The 23,464-nt window shown below is 38.8% G+C and overlaps 1 protein-coding gene across 2 annotated transcripts in view; it reads right to left on the bottom strand.

Moving 5' to 3' along the window:
* LOC123512999 (multiple PDZ domain protein-like) overlaps positions 1 to 23,464 on the bottom strand; it is a 945,060-nt gene that overhangs the window by 739,090 nt on the left and 182,506 nt on the right. For both annotated transcript variants that reach the window (XM_045269789.1, XM_045269790.1), the window contains exon 3: positions 7,978 to 8,025. In XM_045269789.1, coding sequence (XP_045125724.1) covers positions 7,978 to 8,025 — 48 coding nt within the window. The remainder of the gene's footprint in view (positions 1 to 7,977; positions 8,026 to 23,464) is intronic.

Genomic DNA, 23,464 nt, shown 5'->3' on the forward strand with positions numbered 1-23,464 from the left:
CAAAGAAAAATGAAGTAACAAAAAAATCATAAGTACAGATACATTATTAACATCGAAACCATAAAAAAAAAAACAAAAAAAAAACATAAAAAAATAGAAACCAACAAAATAACACAAAAAAAAACCACACCACCACCACCACCAACAACAACAACAACAAAATAAAAAAATAAATAAATAAAAAAAACAAAGGCAAAGACAGACATATAAACACTCCAAACCAACCAAACCAACACCACTTCAACACTTCACCACTTCAAAAAATACCTTTCCTTCACAGCCACCAGACAGACAAGACAAGGCACTCTGTCACTAAGCACAGGAGGTCCCGGGGGCGTAGCAGACAAGCGGCCGGGAGGTGTGAGGGACGCAGGTGGCACGGAAGGTAACTGCAAGCCCCTCCAGACGCAGAAAGGAACCAAAGGAAAGTTACCATGGAAAGTCTCTTGAGGGAAGGACACAGAGGAACTTTTCTAGTGTGCTGTGTGTGCTGTGTGTGCTGTGTGTGTGTGTGTGTGTGTGTGTGTGTGTGTGCAGGTGAGTATAAGAGGCAAGAACGGAGGGAAGGAAGTGAAAAAGGAGACAAGACGAGAGGTAACGGGAGGGAGAGGGGAAAAAAAAAGAGAGCGGAGACGAAAGAGAAAGGAATAGTTCTTGTCTTGAGAGAGAGAGAGAGAGAGAGAGAGAGAGAGAGAGAGAGAGAGAGAGAGAGAGAGAGAGAGAGAGAGAGAGAGAGAGAGAGACTAATGGAGTTTATACAAATATAGTATTATAGATCTTCTTCCTCTTCTTCTTCTCCTCCTCCTCCTCCTCCTCCTCCTCCTCCTCCTCCTCCTCCTCCTCCTCTTCCTCTTCCTCTTCCTCTTCCTCCTCCTCCTCCTCCTCCTCTTTCTCCTCCTCCTCCTCTTCCTCCTCCTCCTCCTCCTCATCCTCCTCTTCACCTACCAGATGAACACGGAAGACAAACTTGTAAATGAAAAGTTAAACAATAACCAGAAACATTAAACACACTCAACACGAACCTCCCTCTCTCTCTCTCTCTCTCTCTCTCTCTCTCTCTCTCTCTCTCTCAACCACTTCGCGCCGCCAACCAAAACGCATTTTAAACTATAAAAAAAAGAGGCAACAAAAAACGGGTCCACATTATGCTACATCCTATAAACCAGAACAGAAAACGGAGGGGGTCTATATTTTTTTTTTTTAGCGACGTAAACTAACAGGGAAAAAAAAAGACTCAGCTACATATTACTTTATTTCTACAGATATATAGAATTTTTTTACGACTATTTCAATGCAGTCGTGAGAGAGAGAGAGAGAGAGAGAGAGAGAGAGAGAGAGAGAGAGAGAGAGAGAGAGAGAGAGAGAGAGAGAGAGAGAGAGAGAGAGAGAGAGAGAGAGAGAGAGAGAGAGAGAGAAACACCACCACCACCACCACTACAACAACAACAACAACAACACTCACCACCACCACCACCACCAACACTCACCACCACTACCACAACAACAACAATACTCACCACCACCACAACCACAACAACAACAACAACAACGACAACAACACTACTACTACTACCACCACCACCACCACCACCAGGTCAGGAAGCAGAGCAGAACGAAACACAAAGAGGATAAAAGTCTTTCCTTCTAACCTTAAAAAATACATCAATAAACACAAACATGAAGAGAATCACTGTGTTGTAGTTTAAAATACAGAAAAAAATAAAAAAAATAAAAAATCAGGCTAGAAAACTCTCACTCTCACTCTCACTCTCTCTTCGTTTATTGGTTTATTCTTCTTTTTTTTCTCCTCTTCCTTTCTTGCCTTTGCTTGTGTTCCTTTCATTCCTTTGATTATTCTTTTATTTGTTCCTCCTCCCCTTTATTGTATTGCTTTTTTTGTCTTTCATTTCCGAGTTTGCTTTTCCTTACTCATTTTTTCCTCTAAACTTTGTCATTTCTACACCTCCATTTTATCTATTTTTTTTTCCTGTTACTTACAAATTTGCCTTCTATTTCCTCTCTTATTTTATTTCTATGTTGCTGAGTTTTTCTATTCTTTCTTTTTTTTTTTTGCCTTTTATACGTCCACTGCATTCTCTCTCTCTCTCTCTCTCTCTCTCTCTCTCTCTCTCTCTCTCTCTCTCTCTCTCTCTGGGGAGCTTTAATTCCTGTCTATCACCACTTTAGTCTCTCTCTCTCTCTCTCTCTCTCTCTCTCTCTCTCTCTCTCTCTCTCTCTCTCTGTGTGTGTGTGTGTGTGTGTGTGTGTGTGTGTGTGTGTGAAGGTATATTTAAGGTTTCTCTAACAATCTATGCAATATACTTACTAATTAGGCAGTTTCGCAATGACCATAACAATAAAAAAGTAAATGAATAAAATTAACGGACTACAAAATTACCTTCTATTATTTTTTTACTCATTTGCAACACTGAATTTTTTTTTCTTTCTATTTTTGGTGTAACTTTTTTTTTTCTATTTCCTAACTTTTTTTTTCCTACTTCAGTCACTTCGTAGTATAATTTCCGCCACGCACTGTCAAATACTCTAAGGACTCCACGAAACTCGATCAGTACAAGTTTGGATGAAGTGAAATGAAAAAATGTTACTATGACAAATGGAAAGGGGTAAAAACATTGATGATTTCGCTGCTAACTTGCCCAATTCCAAACTTTCATATTTTTTTTAACTTTTTTTCTTCTTTGGCCTGGAGATCTATTGATACCAGAAACAATGAAACTTTTTTTATTTTCTAAAGTGAAATGAAAAAAAATGTTACTATGACAAATGGAAAGGGTAAAAACACTGATCATTTCGCTGCTAACTTCACCAATTCCAAACTTACATTTTTTAAACTTCTTTTATTCTGTGGCCAGGAAATTTATTTATACCAAAAGCAATGACACTTTTCTTATTTTCTGAAGTGAAATTAAAAAAAAATATTGCTATGACAAATAAACACTGATCATTTCGCTAGTAACTTGCCCACTTACTTATCTATCTACTTTATCTATTTACTAATTTCCTTCCTATCTCCTTCACTATCTATCTATCTATCCATCTATCCATCTATCTATCCACTCCTTATCTAATCAATTACCTCCTTATTTCCTTCCTATCTCCTTTACCATCTACACATCTACCTATCTGTCCACTTATCTACCCACTCCTACTCTATTTACTTCCCTTCCCACCTCTGCAACAAACTTTCCTCCGCTTCTTCCCTATACTCACATCCTCCTTACACCGCCATACCTTCCCTCCCTTTTCCACACTTACGTCAAACTGCCAATTCTGTTCATCCTGTTTTTTCCTGCACTTCCTATGAGTTATTTCCGCGTTTCCACTCCCCGCCGCCAAATAACAGAGCAGCGCTGACGTTACACGGGATATAAAGGTTCAGAAATACTCAGAAATACTCCCACTTGTGACCTTCCATGGCGTTAGACAAGGTGAGAGGGCGGGAGAGTAGGAGGGAAGAGGTGAGTGGGTGTGTGGAGTGATGGATGAGTTTTCAGAGGCATAACAATGTGAGAGGTGAGTGGGATGTGAGAGGTGATGGAGTGAAAGGTTGAATGGAAAGAATAGGGGGAAAAATGATGTAGAGGAAGGAAAGAAAGGAAGCAGGAGATGGATTTGAGGAGGGAGGAAAAGTAATGTAATGTGATGTGAGATTTTGACATGAAAGTGATGGATTTTTTGTCTCTCTCTCTCTCTCTCTCTCTCTCTCTCTCTCTCTCTCTCTCTCTCTCTCTCTCTCTCTCTCTCTCTCTCTCTCTCTAGGTTGATCTAGGGAAAATAAAGAGAGATGGAAAGAAGAAGAAGAAGAAGAAGAAGAAGAAGAAGAAGAAGTAGTAGTAGTAGTAGTAGTAGTAGTAGTAGTAGTAGTAGTAGTAGTAGTAGTAGTAGCAGTAGCAGTAGCAGTAGCAGTAGCAGTAGCAGTAGCAGTAGCAGTAGCAGTAACAGTAGTAACGCTAGTGGTGGTGGTAGTAGTAGTGGTAGTAATAGTAATAGTAGCAGCAGCAGCAGCAGCAGACCAGTAGGAGTAAAAGCAGAAGCAGTAGTAAACACACTTTGATTTTACCCACCAAATAGAAATGACAAGGAAAGATGGATAGAAGGAAGATTTGAGAGGAGACCTGAGGAAACAGCAAACCAGCGTAGCGTAGGACGAGCGGTGTACAGGAGACGAGGAGAGGGAAAGGGGAGAATGACAAATGATTGGCGTGTTGGGGATGGAGGGTAAGTGGAGCACAGGAGGGAGAAACAGGAGGAGTGGAAGGAACAGGAAGCAGAAACAAAGATAAAGAAAAAAAAAAGGAAAAGGAAAATAAATCTGCAATCAAAATCTTTTCTCCATTTCATATTTTTTTCCTCTTCACTCATCCTGTTTCCCTTTTTTCTCTCTCTTTCTGCTCTCTTCCTTTTCCCTTTCTATTTCCTTTGTAGTTTCTCATTTCCTCATTTATCCTGTTCTTTCCTCTCTACTCCTTTCATTCATTTCCGACTTCTATTCCCATCTTCCCCCTAAGGACATTTTTTCACTCTCCTCTCTACACCCTCTTTCTCTTGCATCCTTTCAAATTCCTTCATCCTTTTCCTAATCCCTCTTCTCCTAACCTCAACATTCTCATCCTTCTCTCTCTCTCTCTCTCTCTCTCTCTCTCTCTCTCTCTCTCTCTCTCTCTCTCATATCCAGGCCTTAACTTTCTTTTCTTACTCCTCTCTCTCTCTCTCTCTCTCTCTCTCTCTCTCTCTCTCTCTCTCTCTCTCTCTCTCTCTCGACCAACTTTATCTTCTACTCTTTAATTCTTTATTTCTCCTTCCCTAGTAATTTTTCTTTATCATATCCTTCGTTCAACTTTTCTTCCTTCTCTCTGTCTCCTTTTCTCTCTTTATTTCTCTATTTTACCCCTAACCTCAACTTTTTATCTTCCTTCTCCATCTCTCCTTCTCTCGTTCCCAAATAGCATCTCTCTCATATCAAGCTCCAACTTTCTCCTCCTCCTCCTCCGGGCAGAAGTGCGAGGACGGCATCCTAACACCCACATTACGACCCTCCCCTCGCCTTCCCTCGCGCCCTCACCTGTATAAGAGGTTCGCCAAGTCAGGTTACTCTTCTACCTGCTAGTGATCTGAAGAGCTTTGCTAGAATACTTGATGTCCTGGCTCTCTCTCTCTCTCTCTCTCTCTCTCTCTCTCTCTCTCTCTCTCTCTCTCTCTCTCTCTCTCTCTCTCTCTCTCTTTCTTTCTCTTTCTCCTATTATTTTTATGTCCATGTTCTTCTATTTCCTTATTCTCCTTCCTCTCTCTCTCTCTCTCTCTCTCTCTCTCTCTCTCTCTCTCTCTCTCACTTTGTTCTTTCTTTCTTCACATATTCTTCTATTTCCTTACTCTCCTTCCTCTATTTCCTTTCTCTTTTTCCCTTTCTTACTCTCTCTCTCTCTCTCTTTCCTTTCTTCCAATTCTCTCTCACTCACAATCTCCCTTCTGTCTCTTTTCCTCCTCTTTCTCAACTTACTTTTCTTTCTCCAACTGTCCCGTCTGCATTTTCTCTCCTTTCGTTTCCATTCTCTTTCTCCTTGTTATCCCGTGTCTCTCTTCGTCTTCGCCCTTCCCATGCAACTAATCCTTCAGTAATTCCATTCCCTTCCTTAGCATTCTCTTTCCCTTTGTCGTCCAGTGAAGGAGCAGCAGGTAGCCATCCAGGGAAGTGCCTCAAAGTACCACGTATTAATGCTCACTAACGGAATGCACCCCTGTCTTCTCATTTTCTCTCTCTACCAGCGACTCAAGCAAATTTGTGACCAGCTGGGTACCTGGTTAACATGCTGCCTGGCTGAGTGACTGACTGACTTACTGACTGACTGACTGACTGACTGACTGACTGACTGACTGACAATCGGACCTGCAGATAAATGTGTGTGTGTGTGTGTGTGTGTGTGTGTGTGTGTGTGTGTGTGTGTGTGTGTGTGTGTGTGTGTGTGTGTGTGTGTGTGTGTGTTTCAAAAGCCAGTCCTCTAAAGTTAGTTAAATATGAATAATGCAGAAGCGAGAATAGGGAATATAGAAGAGAGAGAGAGAGAGAGAGAGAGAGAGAGAGAGAGAGAGAGAGAGAGAGAGAGAGAGAGAGAGAGAGAGAGAGAGAGAGAGAGAGAGAGAGAGAGAGAGAGAGAGAGAGAGAGGCGAAACATACTAAGGCTCACCAGTTCGGAACGCCAAGGAAAATAAAGATAAAAATAAAAGAAACATCGATTTAGAAATAAAAAAAAAGAGGAAAAGGAAAAAGAAAACGAAAACAAAGCGTAAAACAAAAGACGCACGAGCCGAGGAGGTAGAGCGGAACAAACCCAATGAAGAGATGAACTAACGAAGGAGGAAGGAAACAACAAAAAAGAAATAAAACTACTACTACTACTACTACTACTAATAATAATAATAATAATAATAATAATAATAATAATAATAATAATAAACAGGATCACTTCAACGGAGGAAAGAAAAATAGATAGAGAAAAAATATATATAGGCAGAAAAAACGACTTTTCTCTCTTGCCACAAAAAAAAAATTAATTAATAAACAAATATTGGTGGTATTTTCATTTCACTTTCTTTTATTTTCCTCTGTTCGAGAAAAAAAAATGGAAATGAAAAATAAACACCTAAAAAAAAAAAATCTAACGTTCTTTCTTACATTAAATAAAATAAATAAATAAATAAATAAATAAATACAGCTGCAAAAAAAAAAATACAAATAAATCAAAACGAATTACAAATGTTACTTTCACCTATTTTTATTACTCTCTCTCTCTCTCTCTCTCTCTCTCTCTCTCTCTCTCTCTCTCTCTCTCTCTCCAAAAGCTTTTCAATCCCTTAGCAAGTCGTCTTAGTCCTTCACCCTCCCCTCACTCTCTCCCTCACCCTCTCCCCTCACTGCCCCCCACAACAAAGGATCACGCCTCAACTACCTACCTTTCTTCACCTTCCAACCTTAAGACTTCCTTCATTTCATCCTTCCCTTCCTTCCTTCCTTCCTTTCCTTCCTTCCTTCCTTCTTTCTTTCTTTCTTCCTTCTTTTTTAGAGTTCTATTTTTATTCACCCTTTCTTTCCCTCGACCTTCTTCATACCTCCTTGGAATCTTCACTTTACTTTTTTCTTTCTTTTTCTTTTATTTTCCTTTCCTTCATTCCTTCATTTATCTATTTTTTTTATTTCTATCTCTCTTCCTTCCTTCCTTTCTCTTTTTCTTCCAGTTTTTAGTTTTCCCTCTACTGAGCTATTTCTCTCTCTCTCTCTCTCTCTCTCTCTCTCTCTCTCTCTCTCTCTCTCTCTCTCTCTCTCTCTCTCTCTCTCTCTCTTTTCCTTACTTTTCATCTGCTTTTCATTTTTCTCTACTTTTCTCTCCTGCTTTCTTCAAATTTACTTTTCTTTTTTATTTTCCTTTCTTCCTAAACATATTTCTCTATTGTATTTTTTCCTTCCTTTCCATTTACTTTCCCTCTTCCTCACGCCTTTCTTTTCATTCAGTTCCTTCTTCATTCCTCATTTTCCTATCATCTCGTGTTTCCTTCATTCTTGTTTCCCTTTTCCTTTAATTTCATGCTTCCTTTCATTAAATCCCCATCAATTTTTCCCTCTTCTTTTTTATACGATCGTCCTCCTTTCCTCCTTCCTCCTCCTCCTCCTCTTCCTCCTCCTCTTCCTCTATGACTGTCTCTTCTTACTTTCCAACTTTGAAAGACCAAGACGAGGAGAGAACGAAGGAAAGAAAGAGAGAAAAAGATGGAGAAAGGCTGACAAGACGAGAGGGAGGGAGAGGAGAGGGAGAGAAGGAAGAGGAGGGATGGAGGGAGAGAAAGAAAGAGGGAGAGATCGAAAGAAGTTCCTAATTTGCATAATCCGCGTGCCTTCATTAGGTCTAAATCTCAAGACTAATTTACGCTTCATTTTTCACTTTTCTTTTTTTTTTCATTTCTTACTTTTGTGCGTCGACATCACGCCCGCCTCCTCTTGTTCTGTGTCCTCACCTGTTGAAAAGACAAAAGGGAAACTGTTAGCAGAGGTTATCAACGAGGTAATTTGTGTATATAGTGGAGGATTCTAAAGACACTAGACAGAGTTTTATTTATTTTTTTTTAAGAGGGAAAAACCGGCGAAGGGTAAGAAAAATAGTTGGCTAAAAAGAAAAACAAGATATTTATCCCTTTTTTAGCACTAATAGAGGTAATCAATCATTTAGTGTAGTTAGTGGGGGATTCTAAAGACACTACATAGATTTATTGTTTTTCTATTATGTAACCAGCAAAGGACAACAAAAATAGAAACAGACACACATATATATATACACACACACACACACACACACACACACACACACACACACACATTTTTTTGGCTAACTCTCTCAGACCTACAAGGGACTGACAACAAAGTGGGCCGTTTTTCCGTTTCATGTTGCCCTTGACCAGCTTTTCCCTCTTCTATAAAAAAAAAAAAAGATAAGACAAAAAGACCCACAGAGACGGTAATCCCTCAAACACGATCAAGAGAGTTAGCCAAAATAATGGGATATGTCTCAAAACCTCCCTCTTAACCCCTTAAGTACCAGGACGCACTTTCATATTCATTCTGGTTACTATTTGGCAATTCTACACAGCTTCAGAAACTTATGTGGCTATTGAAATACTGAAGTCTTTAGAACATTCATCTTCTGACCTCCATAGACCCTTCCTAATGCAAATACTCTCGTCTAATCGCATCCAAACATCAATGTATAAATGTGTCTCAGTATGGAAGGGGTTAAATGAATTCAGGTCATAGGAAGATGGAAATACAAAAACAGAGAGGAAGTTTCAGAGTTTACCATTGAGACAGGGATGACTGGTGGGTGTAAGAATGTGCTTTATAAAGGTACGTACATGTGTTGGTCCACTGGTTTGTCGTGGTTTACAATGTGTTAATTTGGTACAGACCAGTAGACTCAGAAAGAGACAAGGCTCATACACACAATAATCAAATAAATAAATAAGCATATAATAAATGAAATGCATTGAAAAAAACGCAAAAAAACAAAAATAAAGATTAATAAAATCAAATATAACACACACACACACACACACACACACACACACACACACAAAAGCTAAATAAATAAGACAAACAAAAAAGAAAACGGTAAGACAACTTCACAAACAACACATCTATTAGGGAACCATTTGCTGCAACAGGTTTTCACACACCAATGCTCTCTTCCTCCTCCTTCCCCTCCTTCCCTCCTCCTCCTTCCCTCCCTTCCCTCTTCCTTCGTATGGGTTTGGAAAAAAAAAATGTTTCTGGATAAAAAAAAAAATAAAGACTTGTTATTGTAGAATCTGAAATTGCACAGATTAATCAGAAATGGATGGAGGAAAGGGAGAGAGGAGGAGGAAAGAATGGAGGGAAGGGAGGGAGGAGGAGGAAGGAATGGAGGGAAGGGAGATAAGGAGGAGGGAATGGAGGGGAGTGGAGGGAAGGATAAAAGAAGGTATAATTTGAAGCTGAGAAACTATAGGGGAAAAACACACGCCAGAAGACTTAATGGAGAAAGTTAGAGAGAGAGAGAGAGAGAGAGAGAGAGAGAGAGAGAGAGAGAGAGAGAGAGAGAGAGAGAGAGAGAGAGAGAGAGAGACGGAAACGAACAAAAATCTAAGAGCGATGGAATGTTAGTCAGAAAACCTCTCTCTCTCTCTCTCTCTCTCTCTCTCTCTCTCGCTCTGGAGGAAGAATCAGTCTGGAGGAAAATTCGGTCTTAGAGGAAGATTTGCTCAGAAACTATCGGGCGGAGAGGAAAATTTTATCCGGAAAAGAAATTAAAAGAAGGGAAATATTGTTCGCCTCGTGGAGAACATTAATTTCTTTCCTCCATTAAATTTCCGTGTGGGAGGAAGAAAGGACGGGAGGGAAAAGTGGAGGTGGAAGGGGGGGGGTGGGAATTCCATCCGATATCCATGACGTAAAGGGAAAATTGTCTGAAACTGTTGGAAAATATGTTTTGATTTAGTGTTTTTTCCTTTATTTTGTGAAGGTAGTCAGAAAAACAAGACGGTGGAGGAAAAAAGGAAAAAAATCTACTGGTGATAAAGAAAAAGTAAGAGAGGGAAATATGTGAAGTTAAAGTAAATTAAGTAACGATTTAATTTCTTTCTTTCCTTTATTTGTGAAGGTGATAGGAAAAACAACAAGAGGGTGGAGGGAAAAAGAAAAAAAATCTACTGGTGATAAAAGAAGTAAGAGAGGGAAACATTTGAAGTAAAAGTAAATTAAGTAACGATTTATTTTTTTCTTTCCTTTATTTGTGAAGGTAATAAGGAAAATAAATTAAGAGGATGGAGAGGAAAAAAAGGAAATCTTCTACTGGTCATCAGAAAAGTAAGAGGGAAAACATTTAAAGTAACGATTTTATTTTATTTTCTTTATTTGTGAAGATAAGGAAAAAAAAGGAAGATGAAGAAAAAAAGAGAAAAATTCAATTGATCAGGAAATTCCAGCACATTTTTTCCTCTTTTCTAAACACTACCAACAATTTTGAAAGCAGGAAAAAAAACTCGGTAGCAGGAAAAGAAAAGTAAAAAAAAAAACATTCACTGCAAAAATAAAGAAAAAAAAGAAAATGCAAGGAAAAAACAATCATTTCCATTATTCAGAAGAAAATAAAAGTCGAACGGGAAAAAAATTGAAAGGGAAAAGTAAGAAAAAAAATTGAAAAACAAACTAAATAAAGAAAAATACGAAAAAAACCCAATCATTTGCTTTATTCAGAAGAAAAAAAAACTAGGAAAGGCAAAAAAAAAGTAGAAAATGATAAATAACAAAAAAATACAAGAAAATAAAATACAAACAAGAAATCAAGGAAAAAAATGAAAGAAAACGAAGGAAAAACAATAATTTCACTCATTCAGAAAAAAAGGCAAAAATTAAAAATAGAAAAGGAAAAATGACAAAAAATACAATAAAATAAAAAAACTAACTAAAAAATGAAGAAAAAAGAAAGAAAACGAAAGAAAAACAATAATTTCACTCATTCAGAAAAAATAATACTCGGAAAGGCAAAAAATAAAAATAGAAAAGGAAAAAATGACAACAAAATACAATAAAATAAAAATAATACTCGGAAAAGCAGAAAATAAAAGAACATTAGGAAAAATAAAAAAAAAGAAAAAACGAAATCAAGAAAAAAAACGAAAAAAAATAATAAAAATCACTCGAAAGGGAAAAAAGAAAAGAAAAAAAGAAAAAGGAAAAAGGAAAAAGAAAGTACAAAACAACAAACCAACAAAAAAAATCAAGAAAAAAAAAGAAAAACGAAAAAAAACCATAATTTCTCACTCGACAAAAAAAAATTCGGAATGGAAAAAAAATAAAAGTTGAAAGAGAAAATGGGAAAAAAATACATTACCGATGGAAAAAGAAAACGTAAGAAGGTAAATTTCCTGCCTCGTGGGGAAACTGACCTAGATTGGAAATTACGTCAGGAAGGAAGAGGAAAGAACTGTCAATAGATGAAAAAAACTCTAATTGAATAAAAAAAAAAAACGAAAAGCGAAGCACCTCCTGAGAGAAAGCGAAGGGAGGAGGAGGAGGAGGAGGAGGAGGAGGAGGAGGAGGAGGAGGAGGAGGAGGAGGAGGAGGAGGAGGAGGAGGAGGAGAAGAAGAATCCACAGGAAGAGGAAGAGGAAGAGGAGAAGGAGAAGGAGAAATCAGAGGAGGAGGAAGAAGAAGAGGAGGAAAAGAAGACAGGAACAAGTAGACAGAGACAATAACAAGGAAAAGAAATAGAGGAAAAGAAGCGAGCAGAAGGAAAAAAACATGAGGAAACAATGAGGAAATATGAGTGTCTGAGGAAAGGAGGAAAAAAAATACAAGGAGGAAAGAGAGCAAGCAGGAACAAAAGTGGAGGAAAAACAGTGACAGAGGAGAGGAAAAAGAGAAGAATAACAGACACGGGTAAGGGAAACAAGAGGAGGAAAAAGAGAGAGATGGAGGAAAGAAAACATGCAGGAATAACAAGAGGAGTCGAAGAAGGAGGAAAAAAAGACTGAGGAAAAACAGAAGCGGAGGAAACAGAATGGAGGAAGTAGAGAGGAGGAAAAATTTATGCACAAAAGAGGAAAAGCAATATAAACGAGAAAAAATAAAAAGGGAAAAAAACAGTAAGTAGTAGTAGTAATAGTAGTAGTAATAGTAGTAGTAGTAGTAGTAGCAGTAGCAGTAGCAGTAGTAGTAGTAGCACTAGCAGAAATAGTAGTAGTAGTAGTAGTAGTAACAGCAGGGAGGCGGTGGCGTAGTGGATAAGTTGGTGAGCGTGGGATCGGGGAGACGTCCACGCGTAGGTTCGAATCCACGTACACTTTGCCAGTTGTCGAGTGGTTTAAAGTTACCTACATGTCACCATGATACCCAGGTTCTAGGTGGTTACACTCAAGATGAGCTTGGGCGGTGATATGGGCCCTAATATGGGTACCACTATAAATAAAATTGCCTGCGCCACTAATGGGCGGAAGCTGAACAGCGCTTCCCATACACTCTTCAAGTGTGCCTTACCGTAAACAAAAAAAAAAAAAAAAAAAAAACCGTAGTAATAGCACTAGCAATAGCAGTTGTAGAAGTAATGAAAAAGTAGCAATAGTAGCAAGAGCTGTAGAAGTAGCAACAGCACCAGTAACAGTAACAGCAACAGTAACAATAGCAGCAAAGTAAAAATAGCACCAGCAGCAGTAACAATAGCAGCAGAAATAACAATAGCAGCAGCAGCAGCAGCAGCAGAAATAACAATAACACCAATAATAGCAACAATAACAGCAGATTACAAACCCAATCAAGCCAGCCTTGTAAACTCCCCCTTAAAAAGAATAATAAATAAATAAAAAATAAATAAAAAGAATCACATGAAAAAAAATAAATAAAAAGAAATCACATGAAAAAAAATAAAAAAGTCTTTAAGAAAACTAGTACAGAAATCAAAATAGCAAATAATGAAGAATGTATAGGACAATTTTCCGACCTCGTGGATTTTCACCTAATTGGGGATTAGCGAGTTCCACGGCTGCTGGGAAGCACAAAGGGGAAAAAGAGGGGAAAAAGGAAGAGTAGATAGGGTGAGAGGAAGAAAGAGAGGAAAATTCGAGGGGAAAAGAGGAAAAAGAGAAGATAGGAAGAAGGGAAAAAAGGGGGAAAGGGAGAGTAGATAGGGTGAGAGGAAGAAAGAGAGGGAAATTCGAGGGGAAAAGAGAGGAAAAAGGAGAGTAGATAGGGTGAGAGGAAAAAGAGAAGGAAAATTAGGAGTGGGAAAAGGAAAAATATATGAGGACGAGAAGAGGAGGAAAAAATGGAGAAAAGATAACTATGGGAGAAAAGAGGAAAAAAAAGAGAAAATAGGATGACAGCGAGAAAAGAGAGGAAAAGGAAAAATAGCAAGAAAGGAAAGAGGAAAAAGGGGGAAAATAATAAGAGGGTGGTTATATGGATGAGGAAAAGAAAGGAAAATGGATAGGAAAAGTAGTAATGGAATAACAAAAAGTGGATGAGGGAAACTGAAAGAGGTGGAAACTTAAGGAAAGATTATGAGGAGTGTGACAATGAGGGGAAACTGAGGGAAAAAAAGAAAAAAAAGTGGATGAAGAGAGGAAACTGGGATGGAAACAGGAAAAAAAAAAGAAGTGGATAAGGGAAATTAAAAGAGGTGGAAACTTAAGGAAAGATTATGAGGAGTGACAATGACGGTAACTAAGGGGAAAAAAAAGAAAAAGTGGATGAAGAGGGGAAACTGGTGGAAAATTTAGAACAGGTGGCGATGAAGTGAGGGGAAAATTAGAGTCTGGGAAAAGGAAGGTATATATGAGGGTAGGGAAGAGGGGAAAACAAGGATGAAGGGGAAAGTTAGAGGAGGGGAGAGAACTAGGAAGTGGAAGTTAGAGGGGAAATTTGACCTGGATGAGGGGAAACGTATATGAAAATTAGGAGGAAATAGGAGGAAGATGTGAAAAAATAGGAATTGAAGAAAAAAAATATGAAGATTGTGAATAGAAAACAAAGAAAAAATCAAACAAAAAAAGGTAAAAATAAGAGAAGGAAAAAAACGTGACGCGAAAAGGAAGAGAAGAGAGATAGAAGAATAAATGGAAACACTACAAAAAAAAAGAACCAAATTTGGAAATATATAAAAGTGGAAAAAAGAGGGGAAAAAACATCCATGAAAAAAAAAAAAAAAAAGGAATAAATGAGAATAAAGAAATAAACAAAGAAAAATAAATAAATTGGGAGAAAATACAATAACAAGAATAAAAAAAAAAAATAAAGAAAAAAGAATAGAAAGAGATAGAGAAACAAAACAGAGGAAGCAAAACAAATCGGGGAAAAAATGAGAAAAAAATTAAAAGGAAAAAAAGACGAAAGGAAAAAAACAAAGGAAGAAAAAAAGTAAAAGGAAACCAGGGAAATACAAAGAAATACAAAAAGAACAAATACGAGAAAAATAAATAAATAATAAGAAAACGCAAGGATAGAAAAAAGATAAAAAAATAATGAAACAGGAATAGGAGGAAGGAAATAAAGGGAGACTAAAGGAATGGGAGAGAGAGAGAGAGAGAGAGAGAGAGAGAGAGAGAGAGAGAGAGAGAGAGAGAGAGAGAGAGAGAGAGAGAGTTTCGTGTGTGTGTGTGTGTGTGTGTGTGTGTGTGTGTGTGTGTGTGTGTGTGTGTGTGTGTGTGTGTGTGTGTGTGTGTGTGTGTGTGTGTGTGTCCCGCTCCCATCATGCAAACTCCTCAACAGCACTGCGAGGGACGGGGAGAGGAGGAGGAGGAGGAGGAGGAGGAGGAGGAGGAGGAGGAGGAGGAGGAGGAAGAGGAGGAGGAGGAGGAGGAGGATATGTGAAGCAGAAAGAACAGGAGGATATTGGAGAAGGAAATGGATAGGGAGGAGTAAGAAGAAGAAGAAGAAGAAGAAGAAGAAGAAGAAGAAGAAGAAGAAGAAGAAGAAAGTGAGAAAATGGAGATAGAGAACGAGCAATAAGAGAAGAAGCAGAGGAAGAAGAGGAAAAGAAGAAGACAAGAGATAGGAAGAAAAATGAAAGCCAATAAAAAGAAAGAAGAGGAAAAGAAAGAGAAAAGAAAGAAAATAGGAACAGAAAATGGAGAACGAAGAGGATGAGTAGGAGGAGGAGGAGGAGGAGGAGGAGGAGGAGGAGGAGGAGGAGGAAGAACAAGAACAAGAAGAAAACAAAGAAATAATAAAACAGTAGAAAACACAAAAAAGAATAAAAGAGAAGGACGAAAAAGAAGAACAAGAACAAGAAAACAAAAAGAAAAAAGATAAAAAAAAACAACGAAGGAAGAAAAAAAAGAAAAAAACGTAAAAGAGAAGAAGAAATGAGAGAGTAAAGGAGGACATAGCAAAGAGAGGAAGAAAAAGAAAATAGAGAAAAAACAAATACAATAAAAGAACAAGAGAAAAAAGGAGAAAAAAGAAGAAAAAGTATGTTAGCGAAGGAGGAAGAAGAGGAGAAAGAGAGGAGAAGGAGGAGGAGGAGAATAGTAAAGAAGGAGTGTGTTAGCGAAGGAAGAAGGAGGAAGAAGAAGAGAAGGAGAGAAGGAAGAGGAGACTAGTAAAGAAGAAGTGTGTTAGCGAAGGAGAAAGAGGAGAGAAAGAGAGAAAGAGAGGAGAACAGTAAAGAAGGAGTGTGTTAGCGAAGGAGTAAAGAGAGAAAGAAGAAGAGAGAAGGAGAGAAGGAGAACAGTAAAGAAGTGTGTTAGCGAAGGAGAAAGAGGAGAGAAGGAGAAGAGGAGGAGAAGGAGGAGGAGGAGGAAAGCAAAGGACAATAACGGGAGAGAGGAGAAGTGTAGCGGAACGAGAGGCCAGATGGTCGTGGAAGGCTTTGTAAGTGAACTGGGTCTTCCTAAAGGGGATTCAGTGCTCCTTAAACCATTGGAAACCACTTGACACGCCTCCTTCATGACCTCCACGCACGCTTTGACCTCCTGCCTCCCTCCCTAACTGCCTCAAGATTACTGCCCAGGGAAATAGAGGCCTGTTCCTGCTTGTTTCTGCTTGTCCCTGCTTGTTCTCCTGTTCCTCTTGTTATTTCAGCTTATCGGGTTAAGAAAAGTCAGTGTTCTCTTGTGTACCTTTCGTTTTGAGTGTTATTTTTCTTTTTTTATTTTGTTTTTTGGTTTGGTTTGGAGAGAATTGTCTGTTTTGTGGGGTTTTTTTTTTTTTTCTCTGTCTCTGTCTGTCTGTGTGTCTTTCGGTCGGTCGGTCGGTAGGTCGGTCTCTCTCTCTCTCTCTCTCTCTCTCTCTCTCTCTCTCTCTCTCTCTCTCTCTCTCTCTCTCTCCATTTTTACGACCAAAACACAATAAAATAGCATAAAAATAAAAGGAAAGGCTGTAAAAAAAAAAAAAAAAAGGAAAGAAAGGAAGAAAAAGAAAGAAGGAAGGAAAGTAAAGAGGAAGGGAAATAAAGAAGTAAAAAGAACTAAAGGATACAACTTTCAATGGCCAATCTCAACTTAAAAGACTCTTCTTTGTAAATAACCTAATGGAACTTGTGAAAACCAATCCCACCTCTGCCTCACCAAACCTCACCCAAGCTTACGTACATCACTCAAGTCTTTTCAACATTAATTAACCTTTCTAACTTACAGACGCTTAAAAGAACCTAAACTTACATAGAGATACTTAACCCCTTCAGTACTGGGACACATTTTTACCTTGAGATTTGTGTACTTGACCATTTTACTGACATTAGGAAGGGTCTATGGAGGTCACAAGATTAATGGTACTAGTCTTAAAGAGGCTTAAAAGAACCTAAACTTACATTGCCTAAGAGAACGTAGAGATACTTAACCCCTTCAGTACTGGGACACATTTTTACCTTGAGATTTGTGTACTTGACCATTTTACTGACATTAGGAAGGGTCTATAGAGGTCACAAGATTAATGGTACTAGTCTTAAAGAGGCTTAAAAGAACCTAAACTTACATAGAGATACTTAACCCCTTCAGTACTGGGACACATTTTTACCTTGAGATTTGTGTACTTGGCCATTTTACTGACATTAGGAAGGGTCTATGGAGGTCACAAGATTAATGGCAGCAGTCTTCACTATTTCAATTACCCACATACGTTTTTGGAGTTGTATAAAATCACCAAATAGTAAGCAGAGTGAATATGGAAACGTGTCATGGCATAGGGTTAAAACAAGTCTAAATCTTAATAACCGTTGACCAAATTAACCTAAATTTACCTAAAACAGAACCTAACATAGAAAAATTACACCAAACTTAACTTAATTTCACCTTAACCCTTCCCAAATTACTCTACCTTAGCCTCTTCAGTACCATGACGCGTTTTCATATTCATTCTGGGTGTTTTTCTATACGGCTTCAGAAACTTATGTGGGGTTAGGAAAGAATCTATCCATTAACCCCTTGAGTACCATGACGCATTTCCATATCTATTCCGGTTACTATCTGGTGATTTTGTACAGCTTCAGAAACTCCTGTGAGGATTATAATAGTGAAGACTGTGGCCATTAATCATTGGAGCTCCTAATGTCAATAAAATGGTTTAATCGTACACAAATCTCAAAGTAAAAATGCATCCCAGTACTGAAGGGGTTATTCTTCTGACTTCCACAGACTCCTCCTAATGCAAATAAAATCGATTCATACCCAAAAAATCATGATAAAAATGCGTCTCAGAATTAAAGGAGTTAATCTAACTTGACCTAAAACCAATATTTAATTAACCTGACATTTAATTAACCCGACTTTGTAACAGCGATGCAAACTTCTCTTCTTTCACAACTCCGCTTCTCTTCCTCCCAGTGTGTGTGAGTTAAGCTTGGCGTCGAAAATAAGCTGGTTACCTAAACTTTGGAGGGCTCGCTATGTAACCCGCGTTTATGGCAAGTAATTCCGATGGGATAATCCGGCGCCATCAGGTGAAAGTTAATCCCATCTCGGTAATCCTTTCCAGGCAAGCCTTAATGAACTGCCCGATTCAATCTAGTCACTAGCATAAAAGTGTCATTATTCGTGCTTTGTAGTTTTTTAAGGCTTTTTTTTTAATTGCAGGTGGTTTTATTAGTTTGTGCTTATGTACGGACACCAGCACTTAACTCCTTACCAATCCTGGCCATATAATTCCTCAGCAGCAAAATCTGGTACACCGATGCCAGGTGAAGCATTCAGTTTTCCTTTCAAAAACAAAGCCTTTATACTCCACCAGCGTGACCTTCCCCTCCTGGTCCATGTCCTGTTCCCCTCCCCCGTGATCACAGCGACACCACCCTCCTCTCTCTCTCTCTCTCTCTCTCTCTCTCTCTCTCTCTCTCTCTCTCTCACACACACACACACACTCGAATACACACACACACACACACACACACACACACACACACACACACACACACACACACACACACACACACACGCGCAAGTCACCCACCCACCCCACCAACCCTCACACACTCGGGCTGGGTGCAGGGTATGGGTCTGGAGGGGAGAGGGGCAGCGGACTCCCACCTTGATAACGAAAGACAAAGGCAACACACACACACACACACACATACACACATCCCCCCCCACACCCTTGGGTTGGGAGCTGGGTGGGGGTCTTGGTCCAGCCGGGCACGCTCCCTTGATGACGTCACATATATTCGTTACGTAAATAATTTTGAAAATGAGGATTCCCAAAAAGGCAGCTGGACACGAATGCTATAAAAATTCTGATTTGTTATCAATCGAAACTAATTCCTAAAATGTAAAATTATTGCCTGGATGAGAAATAAAAAGAATATTTCAAAAATATATTAAATAAAGTGTTAAAAATTCGACTTGCTTAAAAACAATTTAAAGCCCACCGATTTCATTCAACAGAATCGGTGACGTCTTATGAAAATTTTGACTGTCATTTTAATATATCATAACCTGGCAACTCGCCCTATTGGAAAAATAAATATATCAGAATTGACGTATTTTACAATATTAACAGGGCTACAAATTATTCTTAACGTCCACATCTTTAACTTATCTGGAGCCCTACACACTTTTCTCATCATAAACTTCTATTTGGAAACACAAGCACTTCACTACAACCTCAAATAAAAAATCATTCACAGCGGGGGTAAAAAATTTTACGTATTTTCGCCCTCTCATTTGAATCATAAACACCCTCTGAATCACCGTACTTCACTCAACTCAAGCAAGGAAGACACGTAAAACACAACGAACTGTCATTAGAAATCCTTAAAAGGCACTTGTGACTCAAAATAAATGAACTGAGACAATATATATATAATAGTGGAAGTCGACGATCTATTACCGGCGTAGCATTTTGGTGGGACCGATGATGACGTCACAGCATAGCATCCTGGCCCGCTTCCCCTTATCGCCATAACACAAATCAGGAAATTGCTGATGTATTTCAACAACGGCCATGAAAGATTAGGACTATTGCTCCACTTTATGACCTGTGTGGCCCGTAATGAGTGAGAGTTGAGGCAAATAATGTCTGAGAAAGAGGCAGCGGGTCAGAGGATTGGTTTGCGGACGTACTGAAAATTTGAATTATTGGGATTTTTAAGAACCTGCAGGCGTTAGTTCACTGATACGTTGTCCTGGAGGTTACCAACGTTAGGTTATGACATGGCAGCACCGTGACATGATGAGTTACACCAATGTATTACTTACGTTAGCCAAAGACTGCTTGGTGGCTGCTGTCAGTGTTATCAGCAGGGACCCAGCGACCGATCCACACACCGCTGTCTGCTTCGTGTCAACGGTGTATAAATAACTCCTCTCTGGTTACTGAGAAGCTACACACACACACTATTCTCTTCGTTAATATCACTATTATTATTATCTTCGTGTTCATCACTCTCAGTCAGCGTTGCCAGATCTACTGATAAGTCGGTAGATCTACTGAATTTCTGATGGATCTACCGATCTATCTACAGATTTCGAAAATATGGTCAAATCTACTGATTTTTCGATCAAACCTCCCGAGAAATCCACGAAATCTACAGAGAGAGAGAGAGAGAGAGAGAGAGAGAGAGAGAGAGAGAGAGAGAGAGAGAGAGAGAGAACATCACAAGTAAGCTTTTCTATTTTTTCAGATTTATTATTTTTTTGGCAGTTTTCTTTAATTCTGAAGCTTAAATAAACAAAAAAAAAAAAAGAGGGGAGGAAAGAGAGGAGCTGATGAAAGCCGTACATATATATGAGACTTTCTTTCCTCTCTTTCTCATGTTCATTTATTCCCACGCCTTCCTCTCCTTTCCTTCGTTCGCCAATCTTCCTCTTGCATGATTTTTTTCTTTTTTTTTTCATTCTCTCTCAAAATCATCTTTTCACACTTTCCTTTCTCCTCTTCGAAGCTAAGTCTCTCTCTCTCTCTCTCTCTCTCTCTCTCTCTCTCTCTCTCTCTCTCTCTCTCTCTCTCTCTCACGTGTCTTCCTTTCTCCTCCTTTCCGAAGTTCCTATCTTCTCGCAAACTATCTCTTTTCTCCCAGTCACCTCTTCTCACACTCTCTTTTCTCCTTTCCCATGTTAATTTCTCCTCCAACACCTTTTTTTTTCCTCTCATACTTTCTCTTACCCTATATTGAGCTCTCTTTTCACACTTTTCTCCTCTCTCTCACCATTTCTCCTTTTTCTTTCCCTTACCCCTTTTTTTTCCTTCATTCATATTTCTCTCTCCTCTCCTAAACTTATTTCTCCTCTTATATTTTCCCTTCTTCCCTTATCTCAGTTTCCTTTTCCCTGTCATATTTTCCTATTTCCTCTCACACCCTCCTTTCTTGTCTCATAATTTTCCTTTCACCTCAAACACTTTTTTTTTTTTGTCGTTCTATCACCTTTCCTCGTCTTCTCAACTTATCTTATTTTTATCTCTCCTTTTACACTTTTTTCTCTTCTCCCTCACGATTTCTCCTTTTCCTTTCTTCATCCATATTTCTTTCTCCTCTTATACTTTTCTTCCTCCCTTTATCTCACTTTTCTTTCCCATATCATATCTTCCAATCTCCTCTCACATCTTCCTTTTCTCGTCTCATAATATTCTTTTCTCCTCAGTCTATCACCTATCCTCGTCTCATAAATCTTTCTCTCCTTTCGTAGCTTCGTTCATCATCTAAGCTTCTTTTTTTCTCAGAATTGTTTACTGACTAACTTGTTCTCTCTCTATAAGACTAACTTAGGCTCAAACACGCTTCCTCCGCCACGATGCTCCCTTGTCTTGTCTCTTCCTGTTATGCATGATGGTAATTCCCCAAAAGCTTCTCTAAGTATTGCTCAGTTTACTCTGTGGAAGTTCGCGAGGCAAATCCCATCACGAGGCTTCTTAATCTTCCTGTTCCTCTTCCTCTTGACCTCATTCACGTACACTCACTCACTTATACTCTTAGTTCGTGTGTGTGTGTGTGTGTGTGTGTGTGTGTGTGTGTGTGTGTGTGTGTGTGTGTGTGTGTGTGTGTGTGTGTGTGTGTGTGTGTGTGTGTGTTTCATTTTTCATTTCATTTTTTTTCGTTTTTTCTTTTCAAACTCTTCTCTTGGTTCCAATTTGTCCTAACTCCTTCGTTTCTTTCGTCTATTCTTTCACTTGATGTCTTGAAATGTAACTTTTACTTTTTATCTATTTTATTTCTACTCGTCTTTATAATTATTTTTTACTATTACTAACATATTCTCTCTTACTCTTATCGTGACTCTCTTTTATCTTATCATTCTCTAATCTTGTGTTGCCTTAAAATCTTACTCCTTACTTATTCTGACTCTCCTTCCTCGAATTCTTACTACTACTTCTCTAAACGCCTAACTTCTACTCCTACTCTTAAGACCACCTCTTACCCTTACAGTACTACTCTTACACTCATGCTCTGTCTAACTTCTACTCTTACTCCTACTCTTAACATCATCTCTCACACTTCTACTTTCATCCTTAAACTCTTACACTCATACTCCATCCTCTTACTCCTCCTCTTCCTCCTCCTCACTCGCAACAACACCGAGGATGAAAGATGGCCTGGTAAAGTGAGAAAAATACACAAGTTACAGTCTGGTAGCGCGGATGAACCAGATCTGTGTAGTAGCACCTCCCTCCTCGTCAATTTTTCAGACCCAGCGTGCACCCTCGAGATTCCAGCGGACTCAGAACTGCTGTGTACGTACATCCCCCAGGAGAAAGAAAATGGGGGCGAGCCAGAAGAGAAATGGGAAAAAGGAGAGGGAGAAAAAGATTATTACGTGAGGAAAAGTTTAGTGTGCTCCGTCGTAATTCCACAGAAGAAGTCAAGGTTAGGTTAGAGAGAATGTAATAATCTAGGTAGCCAAAAGTGGGGAAAAATGTATGTGAGGAAAAAAATGTACTCTTGTGTTGTAAATATTGCACAGGGGGAGGGAGGGAAAAAATTAGGTTAGAAACGAGTATATATATAGTTTAAATACATAGCCAGGATGAAAGAAAATATATACACGTAGAGAGGCGGGAAAAAATGTGCATGGTAAATCTAAAAAAAAAAAAAAAGGTAAATGCTTCAAAATACGTTAGAAATAAGATGATAATGATGATGATGATGAGATAGAGGCAAGACACAACACACACTCACAATCTCCACCAGTATCTCAGTCTCTCCTTCCCTGTGCGCGTCTCTCCCAAACTCTCTTGCCTCTCCCTTCACTTCAGGCACGCAGATCGCTTCCCTAACTTCCTTTAAACTGATTAGCTCAACCCCAAGAGACCAACCCGCAACCCCACCTACTTAATTCCCTATTCACCTCCTCCTCTTCCTCGTCCTCCTCCTTCTCCTCCTCCTCCTCCTCCACGTCCTGCCTTCCTCTCTCTTTTCCCTTCCCTTCCCTTCAATTTCATCCACTTTCCTTGCTTCTACCTCTCAGCTTCATTCTTCTCCTTGTCCTCTCTCTCTCTCTCATTATGTACAACATTATTCATGGTAATATTCCTACCTATTTATTCCCCATGCCGAAAGTGAGTGAGGTGTGTAGTGTCCCCACCAGACAACAGCACAACATGTATGAACCAAAGACTAACACCTGTACTGGAGCGAGATCACTACTGGCTGCTGGACCAAGATTCTGGAACAGCCTTCCTCCTCATATAAGGAATGCACCCTCCATTAGAACTTATAAAAAACTACTGCACACTTATCTATTCAACAAACAATTCAGTGTGTAAACCACCAGCACAACTTTCTTACATGGACTTTTATATTTCGCAATGTGAGGGGCAAATTTAACTTATTATATGCTGACTTACGATTTTTTAATCTTTTATCTGTTGTTATTTTATTTTTATCTGTTATTTTACTTACATTTTATTCTTTGTATTTTACATTTTAGCATCTATTTTAACCATAATTTTATCTTCGTAATAACGTGCACCAGTCATGAGATGGTGTGAAGACAAAATGTAGAT

The sequence above is a fragment of the Portunus trituberculatus genome, chromosome 35, assembly GCF_017591435.1.
Source record: "Portunus trituberculatus isolate SZX2019 chromosome 35, ASM1759143v1, whole genome shotgun sequence".
NCBI lineage: Eukaryota > Metazoa > Arthropoda > Malacostraca > Decapoda > Portunidae > Portunus > Portunus trituberculatus.